This window comes from Primulina tabacum, chromosome 8 (assembly GCF_025594145.1).
Source record: "Primulina tabacum isolate GXHZ01 chromosome 8, ASM2559414v2, whole genome shotgun sequence".
NCBI lineage: Eukaryota > Viridiplantae > Streptophyta > Magnoliopsida > Lamiales > Gesneriaceae > Primulina > Primulina tabacum.
In genome coordinates this window covers 14,370,437-14,381,713 of record NC_134557.1, presented here as the reverse complement: position 1 = coordinate 14,381,713, position 11,277 = coordinate 14,370,437, and the positions used below count along the sequence as shown (strand labels likewise).

General features: G+C 32.9%; 1 protein-coding gene across 1 annotated transcript; it reads left to right on the top strand.

Annotated features, from left to right (window-relative positions):
• Positions 1-3,121: 3,121 nt before the first annotated feature.
• Positions 3,122-9,994, top strand: LOC142553796 (uncharacterized). Its single transcript, XM_075664302.1, has 10 exons — positions 3,122-3,577; positions 4,292-4,357; positions 4,671-4,851; positions 5,039-5,235; positions 7,515-7,565; positions 7,670-7,761; positions 8,111-8,238; positions 9,181-9,260; positions 9,403-9,507; positions 9,591-9,994. The coding sequence occupies exons 1-10, from the start codon at positions 3,233-3,235 to the stop codon at positions 9,753-9,755; spliced, it is 1,410 nt and encodes a 469-aa protein (XP_075520417.1). The 5' UTR covers positions 3,122-3,232; the 3' UTR covers positions 9,756-9,994.
• Positions 9,995-11,277: the final 1,283 nt, after the last annotated feature.

The following is an 11,277-nucleotide window of genomic DNA, read 5'->3' as shown; positions in this document are numbered from 1 at the left end:
GTCCTGATCAGTGATTATCACCTGAGGTGCCTAAAATTCCATGCACTCTAGCCATATCCTAAACAACCGGACAAATTCATTAGAAAGTAGACCACATCTAAATAGTATATAGTGTCCATGATGATTTAGACTTGAGTTAGTTAAGTATGTTGTATTAAAATTTACTGCATCCACAAATTATTTATAAGCTTTCCTTCACCTATTATCTGCCCAAAATACATCTTTAATCGAGACCATCATCATTCAAATCCAGGCTAAAGAAAAAACCAAGACAAAGTGACTGCATTTTAGAGAAATAATATTGAATATCAGCTGCATCTCCCTCTCTCGGAGTCGTAATTTTCTAACTATATCAATATAATTTCAAAGATATTTTTCAGTAAAAGTCATCTCCTCATATCTACCTGCTTCAATGACAATTGAGTTGTAACTTTTATGAAGAAGAATATCTAGTATATCATTCACCTCTAGTTGTCGTTTCACGTGAGCATTCAATTGACGATAACATCAAAATACTCTAGATTTGGATGGACTAGTTTGGTGATTGTGCATTTTTAGTCCTGTAACTTGCATGTTTTTTTTTTAAAAAAAAATTTTGGTCATGTTAACATTGAATTTGCTTTTTTAGTCTTGTAATTTGCATTTTTCTTCATTTTTGGTCTTTTTTTTTTGCGGATGTGGAAGTTGACATTATTTTTTGGAAGAAACTTCCGTATGTGTCGTGCTTTTTTTAGAATATTATTTGTAAGGAAAATTGACGAACTCCGGTTAAAAAGATGACCCAAAATGGAAAAAAAAACGTAATTTACAAAACTAAAATTGTAAATATACTGTTACCATAACCAAAATGAAAAAAATATACAAATTACAGGACTAAAAATATAAATTCATCTTAACATGACCAGAAATGGAAAAAACATACAAGTTATATGACCAAAAATATATATTCATTATTAACATGACCAAAGTAGAAAAAATGAAAATTACAAGACAAAAAATATAATTTTCCTTGACTCAACGTGTGTCTTAATATTTTTATTAAAAACTAAACTTTACTTAATATCATATCAGATGGATAACTTAGTCGTTTTGAACCAATTTTAAAATTATAACCCGAACAATTACTTTTAAACCTCTAAATTTAGCCATTTTCGAGTTCACCATTTCAACATATACATATGCTCGATTTTAAGCCCATAACTCATCCAATACATAACCAACTTATAAATACCTAGCTCAATTTACCACATTGGATCAGAAACATTTAAGTGAAATTCGTTCATTAAGTTAAGCTAATCCACAACATAACATAAACAAGTGCAGAAGGATTAGGACAGAATTTCAGATTCGGCATCTGTTAGTATAAAATTTAAAATTAATTCATTTTTCACTCAAATCACGTTCCACAAGTTGGAAATGAAAGCTAACTCGACTCCTATAACATTTTAGTTGACATCAGATTCAAAATCTTAACAATTTGTATGCAATATGTACAGAAGCTCACTGCATATGCTTGAACTCGCATAAAATCTCACATTAGAAGAATGAGTATAACTCTTTTGATTCTTAACCAAATTAAATGATATTTGTGTTATTTCGAAGATAAAATGAAGCTAAATAACTTTATTTGAACACCACATTTTCAACTAAATATACCCAGAATTATTCAAGATGCCATCAATTACTCTGTAACAATGAATCTATGGAGAAGCAAAGTATATTTAAACGTTAAATTTGTTATACTTCGTGAATGGTACGAATGGTGTCATCAAACAAAGACAGGAAGTTCTATAAATAGAGCTACATTCCGAAATAATATCTTTTTCGAGTTTTCTCTCATCCTATTAGTTCTATAATATTTGTGAAGTGTTTGTTTTCCTGTATTAAAAGAGTGTGTGTTCTCTTTGGAAACACAGTGAGTGAGTTGTACACCATAAAATATTATAGTGGAATTCTTTTCATCTTGCCCGTGATTTTTAACCTAATAATTTTTTAGGGGTTTTCCACGTAAATCTCGGTGTCCAGTTTATTCTTTATTTTCGGGTTTTATTATCTCAAATTTCACTCGTGGGACCAAAAAAATCACCTGAGTCAGACATTAAAGAGCTTCGCCAGCGACAAGGAGATGTCTGGCCGGAATATTAATGGGTAATCTCACATAAAAAAAAAATAAAAAATGGAAGCAAACAAGGTAGAGAGGGAAACGAAGAAAATTGGAAAAGTTAGTCAAAATATCGCTAGAAATTGATCAATCTAACTGGCGAGATTCTTGGGAGAAGAATTGTAATAACTTGTGTAACATTTGTTGAATATATAATATTATTGTCTACTAATTTTAAATAGACAAGTTTCAAATCTGTTCCAAATCAAGCTTTTTACTTATAGAATTTTGTACTTGTTTTCTTTTTCTTTAAAATATTCTAATCATCTAAAAAGTGTTGTAGTCTAAAATTTAATTTCTCAAGAACGTTATTGTTTTAATTCACAAAAAAAAAAAAACATGAAAAATAATTTGGCAAAAAGTACCCTCGATGTTTAGTTTATTTGATTGAGAATCAATCATGTCCTTGAGGAAATATTTAACTTGTAAGAAAGACCAAAATTGGCTTCAAGAATAATTCAGCCAAATTGTATCGCTGAGTAATTCTTAAGATTTAATTTATAAAAAGTGATGCCCAAGGTGTACAATAAATATGTTGATTGAAAAATTAGTTTTAGGCTTTTAGCCACTCAACATTGTAATATTACATGTACTATAGATTTAATAATCACTCATCAAAATTTGTAACTGTACTCTAAATGTAATAATCACTCAACAAAATTTATGTTACAAATGTCTCGTATAGATAAATTAAACTAATAAAAAATAATTTATAAACTCTAGAAAATTAAATTACTCAGAAGACAAGCTTTTTTACATGGTAATCCTCTTGAAGTATAATCTAACATTAGTTTTTTAACTGGTAGTGGACGTTGTAGAAAAGACCAAGTAGAAGAATACTTTATTCAAAAAAAAAAAAAAAGAGTGAAAATCATGTAAAATAGACCATCTTAATCCGCGATGTCTCAAATAATTTATAAATGTCTTAATATATTAAATCAATAAAAAAAAATGACATATAAATGGTAGAGATGATATTCCGAAGTATTAATCTTCTTCCACACCACTGCAAAATCTAAAAAACCCCTCTGCCTTTTATACTGCCGTAGCACACGGTCCAAGCATCCAAACATGGCGGCATCAGTCTCCGTAGACATGGCTACAGTCTTCTTGGGATTAGCTAAACACGGGTTTTCTCCAATTTCCACTATCGGTGCATCTCTTTCTGTTTGCAAAAACAGGTCCAAGATTGTTGCTCACGCCTCCCGCAGTCTCTTGACAAGCTCGGCAACTGCCGATACCTTCAATTATAGAATCGTTTACTCCCCAAAGCAGCCAATAAAGCGGTTCGCTCGCCAGTTCACAGTCTCTGCCTCCACCACTTCACAAACAGAGGATGCTGATGTTCTGACTAAAATCCCACCTGATAATAGAATCCCGGCCACAATAATCACTGGTTTTTTGGGTTCTGGAAAGGTAATTTTTTTATTTTATTTTATATCAGTAATGGGTTGAGAGCAAGGAGTTTAGTAGATAGATGGGCGAGAAGATCAAGTTATTTTATGTACGTTTTACACTCTTGTGTAGTTACGTCTGTAAATAGTTGGTGGGTTTTGTTTGATGGGGAAAAGTTTAAGGTTCTGAAACTTATTTGTGTTCATTTTGTCCTGTCGAGCTTTATTTGGGTGAATAATTCCAGGATTATATAGACCACAAATCTTATTTTTTGGCTTTTTAAATCATAGGACGTTGATAATTTTATTATTTCACATTTTCATTCCTGATCGTGGTTGTTTCGATGCAATTTTTTCCACGTCTTTTTTTAGTCAGTAATAGTAATGATATTTTAGTTATTATTTTGATGGAATTTTCTATAGGAGTTTGGGGTGGTGCTAAAGCTTTGATCTTTAAGTGACATGTTGTGGTGTTTAATTTGAGTAAATAGCAAGTGCTGTGGTGAATTTCATTTTAAAGGAGCAAATGCTGTATTAGTGAGATATACTTCTCGTTTTTATGGCACCGGCTGGTTACCAATGGATACAAGTATGTTGATAATAATTTTCGCGAAGTGTTACCGTTGCAAAAACAAAGTGAAAACTGGAGTTATACTTTGCCACAGTTTATTGTTGATTTAGTTTTCTTTGCTATCAACTAATGGGCCCTTTCTGCGTCTCTTAATTGCATCGACAGACAACCTTATTAAACCACATATTGACTGCTGATCACGGGAAACGAATTGCAGTAATCGAGAATGAGGTAAAAAATTTAGTCTAAATGTGTGATTTTTTCTTCTTGTTCAAGTTTGGAGGAGAGTACACCACATTAATATCGAAAATTAGTTGGAAATGGTCATAGTCGCCAAAGTTATTGCGCATCCTATACTTTTTGATGAGATTTTGTGTATTTCTCTCTTTTTCACTGTCAAACCAAATAAAAAACTTCTTGTTATCTTTATAATTAAAAAAAACACTTTAACATGTCACTGTTGATTAAATACTTTTGTAAGGTTAGTGCTGATGCACACAAAATTTGGCCATTGCTAAACTTGTGTTGCCATGTTGGTTATCAGTATGGTGAAGTTGACATTGATGGTTCTCTGGTTGCGGCAAAAGCTGCTGGAGCTGAGGAAATTATGATGCTCAACAATGGGTGTCTATGTTGCACTGTTAGGGGTGATCTGGTCAGGATGATTTCGGAACTGGTCCGTAAAAAGAGAGACAAATTCGATCATATTGTTATTGAAACAACAGGTAACATTCATTTGTAACATATTATATTTTTCATCAATATTGAATAGTATCTATGTGCACCAATGCAAATATGCCATTTTCAAATTTTGAGTGGCAATATTTCTCTGTCCGTATTTTTATTTTATAACATAAATATAAGTGGAGTCCTTTTTGGCATATTAAGTTCAATTAGTTTTCATAATTCCAGGATTAGCAAATCCAGCCCCGATAATTCAGACATTTTATGCTGAGGATCAGATCTTTAATGATGTTAAATTAGATGGAGTGGTCACACTGGTTGATGCTAAATTTGCTGGTGTGCATCTTGATGAAGTTAAGCCTAAAGGTGTAGTCAATGAGGCGGTAGAGCAAATTGCTTATGCCGACCGCATTATAGTTAACAAGGTATGATTTAATTCTTATAGCATTGGGTTCATGACGTGTATCATTAAATTAATTGAAAATATAAGTTAAGCACTTGTAATTCATGCAAGAACACCTATCCATTTACTCTCATTAATGTTGAGTTAGGTGAATAAAAAGTAATTTGCTTCCAAAGGTGTTTGCAAGTTATCATGGTGCTTTCATCAATACCTGGAGATAATGCCATTGACTCTTACAATAAGTAAAAAAATTTTTTAACAAAAACTTAAATATGCTATCCCAATTGCCAACTCAAAAGTGCAATTCGTAGGACATATTACTCTCAAGTAAGGCTTTTTAAGATGTCTTTTTCCAAAAGAGTCGCTAAATTTACCACTGCAACTTTTGTTCTGTTAGTGCAATATTGTAGCGCTCTTACCCGAGCTACTACTAAACAAACTAATAAGCATGTATAATTAAATTTGATAACAACAATTAAACAACGGAAACCAAATAACTTAATCATCATATAAGTTAAACGAAAACTAAACAATAATTTTAGTCTTAGTACAATCAAATTGAAATCATAATCATGCACGAGGATACGAGAAACCAAATAAAATCTCCACTGGATCACCACAAAAAACCCAACTCTAACAACTGCTCTGGCTATCTGAACCATCCAAATTAAGACCCGCCTTGTGGAATGAGGGGTGCAAGATGAAAATAAGGACGTGAGTGACAATTGCCCAATACGAGAATGTACGAGTGTATAAACTGATAAGATGCATGTGAGATACAATATGATCGGATATCAATGATCAAGTCAAGAATCTCATGCTCAGTTTAAAGACGCATGAGTGTGTAATCTCTGATATGTCTTAGGTAAGTTTTGGCCCTCACACTCATCATCAAGACGTGAACCTACAATGTCTAGGGTCATCAGAGCCCGCGGGGTCTGTCGGACACCGTAGATCTCAATGCCCAACCGTACATAATACAGAACAGGGCCAACAAATGAGGTATATCTCAAAAGATATCAGGTCCAACGTGCTATGTCATGCATAATATGTCAAAATAGTAAAACATGTATCATGCAACAGATAAAAATGCAGTATATAAGTGTATAATACGCTTGGATATCTCAGTCGGTACATTATGTATCTCATTAAAACAATATGATAGAAAGTTTACTCGTCTGAACTTAAACAATACCAACATACTGAAATCACTATCGAGCAAGATCCAGAATAACTAAAGATGCTTCAAGGTTCTTCCTAACGATCCTTAACTCTCTATTTAAGGCTTTAGGATTCTACCTGCGTCCGTCGTTAACCATCTGATGACGTCTTGATCTGTGTGTCCCAGTTCACCGACACCTCCTCGAGTCGACACTAGCTACGAAGCTCCCGACTCTAAACTACCATTGAAATTGGCTAGAAAACCTAAGGTATATGGCTAGAACCCGAGAGATAGTAGCTGGGGAAAGCGGTAGAAAACAAATGAAATCAGCTTCCATTTATAGGCTGCATCCGGACTAATTCAGAAGATTCGTAACTCAAATCTTATCTGTCACGTGTTATAATCTCATTCGTCTAGATGGATTTATCGGGATAATGTAATCTGAAAAGTCGATTGGGTGATCCATTTTCAATTCGGTGGATCCATTGATCCTCAATTAGTGAATTCCTTAATAATGCTTAATTAACAATTCTTTAATCATGTCTTAATTAGTGCTTTATTCCAAATAAGGATTCGAATCATTACAAATATGGCTGTCAAGACATAGGCCGACAAAATTTCTAGAATATCTACACAGTTGGCTCTCTTGGCTGACCCTTCTGGAAAGAAAAATCAAAGATAAGATTTTTTTGGAAGAATTTAATTGTTTGGTCGGATTGGTTTATATTTTTTTATTGTTTCGTAAAAGAAGTTGAACCAGAAACAATAAAACTCTCTGTTCTGGAACTTGTTTAAAATTCGTAATTTCTGAACAAACTGTTTGAAAAAAATGTTTTAAAAGAACATTCTAATGCCTTTTCTCTAAATTTTCGTAAAAAATAGCTTATGTATTCGAATGCACTCTAAAGAATCTTTAAGAAAAAATGAATGGGCAGGACCTGATTTCTAAATTTTTTCATTGTTTACACATAATTTGTGCAGTTCCATCTTCTAGAGTTCTGAGTGTGCTTAGTAATATAGCACCTCTGGAGCTTTTACACAACCTCCAATCCCAGACCTAAAAATGAATTACTAAATATTTTCGCTTCTGGTGAACATCAGATTATGAAGGCTAACCTTATTTTTTCATTTGATTACAGACTGATCTTGTTGATGAAACAGAGATTGCTTCTCTAGTCGAGAGGATAAAGGTACTTTTCCTCACATTATGCCCACTACTGTTTTCCAATTAATTAATTTGTTTCCTGCTTTTGTTTTCTCTGCTTTTTTTCTAATGTATATAGTGGGAATGCAGAACATTAATCAAATGGCTCAGTTAAAGCGAACGAAGTATGGGAATGTTAATTTGGATTATGTCCTTGGTATAGGAGGTTTTGACTTAGAAAGGTTTTCACTTGTCCTTTCTCTAGATTTTGGCACTTTGTTTATTTTGTCTTCTTAGCCTGCTACATTATTTAACTGTAATTGACTAATCATACAGGTTGTTCCCTTTGAATATGTCCTGTTTATTCCATTTTGAGTTATTTTTTCATAGCCTTAACATTGTTCGTTGCTGCTACGTATTTTGATTGTATTATTTGAAATGTTTGGTGCCGCGCCATAGTCTAAGAGATCTCAATTACTTTTGACAGATATTGTAGTGGAATATTCTTGTATTTTCACCCGAGTCGATTTACTGGTTTTTAGGGTGTATTTGAAGTAATTTTTTCCCCTAAAGTTCAGTGGATATGTGCAGAATCGATAGTGCTGTTGACACTGATCATTCATCGGAGGATCATGTTGGTCACAGCCATGATCACGATCACCATCACCAACATGATCATCATAACCACGATCATGGGCATGAACATGAGCACAAACATGGTAATTCCACACTTCCCGTTTCTAAATCTCTGTTATGAAATAGTAGTTTTAAAATGATGGGTTCATCTAATGTCCGTTGTAGCGTGTACCTGTTTTTAACCTAATTGGGTTGTAAATGATTGAGAAAATCATTCTCAATATCTAATTCACAACCATCCATTTGCTGATTATTTCACAATCAACGATCTTTGAAACTCCGGATTTAAGCATGAGTTACAATATCATAGTAAATTACAAACAAATTAGGCTTTATCTGTCTGGTTGAGGCTCAAAATTAATCTTAGTGAAGCAAATAAATGTCAGTTTTATATGATGATGGAGGAGAAATTATTAGATATGTTTAGATTGTTGGATTTTAAATTCCTCGACTTCTTTGGATGATCAAAATTTCAGTGAATTTCAAATCCACTCTATATCAAATTAAACATTTTCAGTTGTGATTATGATGATTTTCAAATACAATCAAGATGAGTGTCATTTAAAATCCATCTACAAATCAGGCAGCCAACATGGTTCAAATCCACGACTTTGGCAAAAGCAATCGACTTCTTTACATCTTGCGGGAATTAGCTAGCCACGATTTATAATCCTTGCGAGCGGCGGCACAACAAAATAATGCCAACTTTTCTTCTCTCCTTTCACAATGGCCCAAATAATTTAACAATGGCTGCACACTGACATAGACTCGAGTCAAAATACTTCGAAGTAACTTGTTAGTTTTCATTGGACTTGTTTCAACATCTGGATCATGACATTCCATGTTTGTTATCTGTAAATTTTTATTGCAAGTTTGGTTGAGATCAATATTTATCCTGCAATTTGTAATTTTGGATCTAGTCAAATTCTATAAGCTAGTAAAAATTAAAACGGTATTGTTCGCAATAGCCTTCCCAACCTCTATGGAAAATACACTGCACTATAATTTCTCGAACTTCGGTGCAGAACATCATGATGACCACACTCATGACCCCGGTGTTTCTTCGGTCAGCATAGTTTGTGAAGGTGTTTTGGACCTCGAAAAGGTATGTTATAAAATCTTGAGTGTTGCCCTTGTAATTTCTCCTAAATTTGTGTTGTTTATTCTTAAATGCGACAAGACTTTAACCTTTGAAATATTATGTATTTAATGGATCACCATTGAGGACACGATGCTTAATATCTCAGGCCAACATCTGGTTGGGTACCCTTTTGTTAGAAAGAAGTGAAGATATATATCGAATGAAAGGTCTTCTATCAGTCGATGGCATGAACGAGAGATTTGTTTTTCAGGTGATGGTGCTTTGCTACATATGTATAGACTCAGTTGTTATTCACTATAACCCATTTTGTTACTTGTTCCGCACATCTAACAGGGAGTTCATGACATATTCCAAGGCTCTCCTGATCGATTATGGGGCCCGGACGAGCCAAGAATAAACAAGATTGTATTCATTGGAAAGAACCTTGATGCCAAGGAATTAGAGAAGGGCTTTAAGGACTGTTTACTTTATTCCAAAGATCTTGGATTACTAGGTTGACACTTGACCATTTTGTCATTGAGGCCAAAAATTCAGGTGCCTTTGGCTATCAGTAAACCAAATACTTGATGTCGTCCATGAGACGAGGTGAAGGCTACGACGAGAGTGAATCTGCATTGTGAAAACGACCAGATTTCTACAAAAAAACGTCTTTCGGGTATTGCTTTCGATATCTACTTTTTATAATTAAAACAAACATGTTCATATATTGTTGTGGCAATATACTTCCCCTTGGGTTACCAATTTTCATCAGCTCTCTGATGTATATAACTTCTGGATTGTCGTTGAGGTCTTATATGATTTTTCAAATGCGTGGATGTATAAAAGTTAAAACTATTGATAAAAAAATATATAACCCGAGAATTAGAGGTGATAAAAATAAATAGAAGTAATTAGAATGGTAAAATTTCCACTACTTCATCCTTCACAACTTGAATAACAACCGATTCTGAGAAAAAAAAAAATAAAAAAATTCCCAACAAATTTTAAAACTTTAATAATCGAAAAGCAATAGTAATATAAAAATTAAAATTAAAAAGATGATATAGAGCTATTAATGAGTTACTTTTTTTATCACCCCGTTTTTGTAATATAAGATTTAAATATTTTTTTATTACTTATTATGGCGATGGATGTCTTGTAAAAATCCAAGAAATGAAAAACAAAATAAAAAATGCCAACGGTAGATTTGCGGAGAAAATAATATTTATACGCTCTATTCGTTCATATGGACAACATGGATTTAAATAAGCATTACACCAATCAAACGCCATAATTAATTAAAAAATTTACTGGAGAAAATCATAAATTTGACATTATATTCAACAAAACAAATAAAATAATCAAAATATCATAGATAGAGCTTAAATTCATAAAATGAAATAAAGAATTAAAGATAATTTTGAAATCAAAGTCCTATAATACAACCCGGAGAAAAAAAGGCAAAAAGTAAAAAAAAAAGGAAAGAATGACAAATTTGGTGAAAGATTTGTATTAAATAAAAATTTATCGAGAATAATTGTGTTTATCTTTTATTATTATATTTTAATAAAATTTATATAAAAAATTGAGTTAACCTAGATGTCCTAAGTCACATAAAAACCAAGCCCATAGATAAGAGTCGGTATTTAGTGAGATTCTCACGGATATGTATACTGAAACGAGTCAATTCGATCTATATTTAGAGTTTAAAATAATATTTTTGACTTAAAAGATAAAAAAAATTTCATAAGTTGGATCGGGTTTGAGATCTGTCTCACAAAATTTACTCGTGAGACGTTCTCATATGAGTTTTTGTAGAGGTCAAAAAACATCTTTCGAGAACTTGGATAGATTGTTTGGTGGGTTACAGTATCTAAACAGACGAGTACTGTCAAGAGTCCACCAAAGTGTGAAAAGAATGTCACTTAGTATGCAGAAAAGGCTACAAAATGAGTGGAGTAGGTCTTTTGTGAGACGGTCCTCACGAATCTTTATATGTGAGACGGGTCAACTCTACCGATATTCACAATAAAAAGTAATA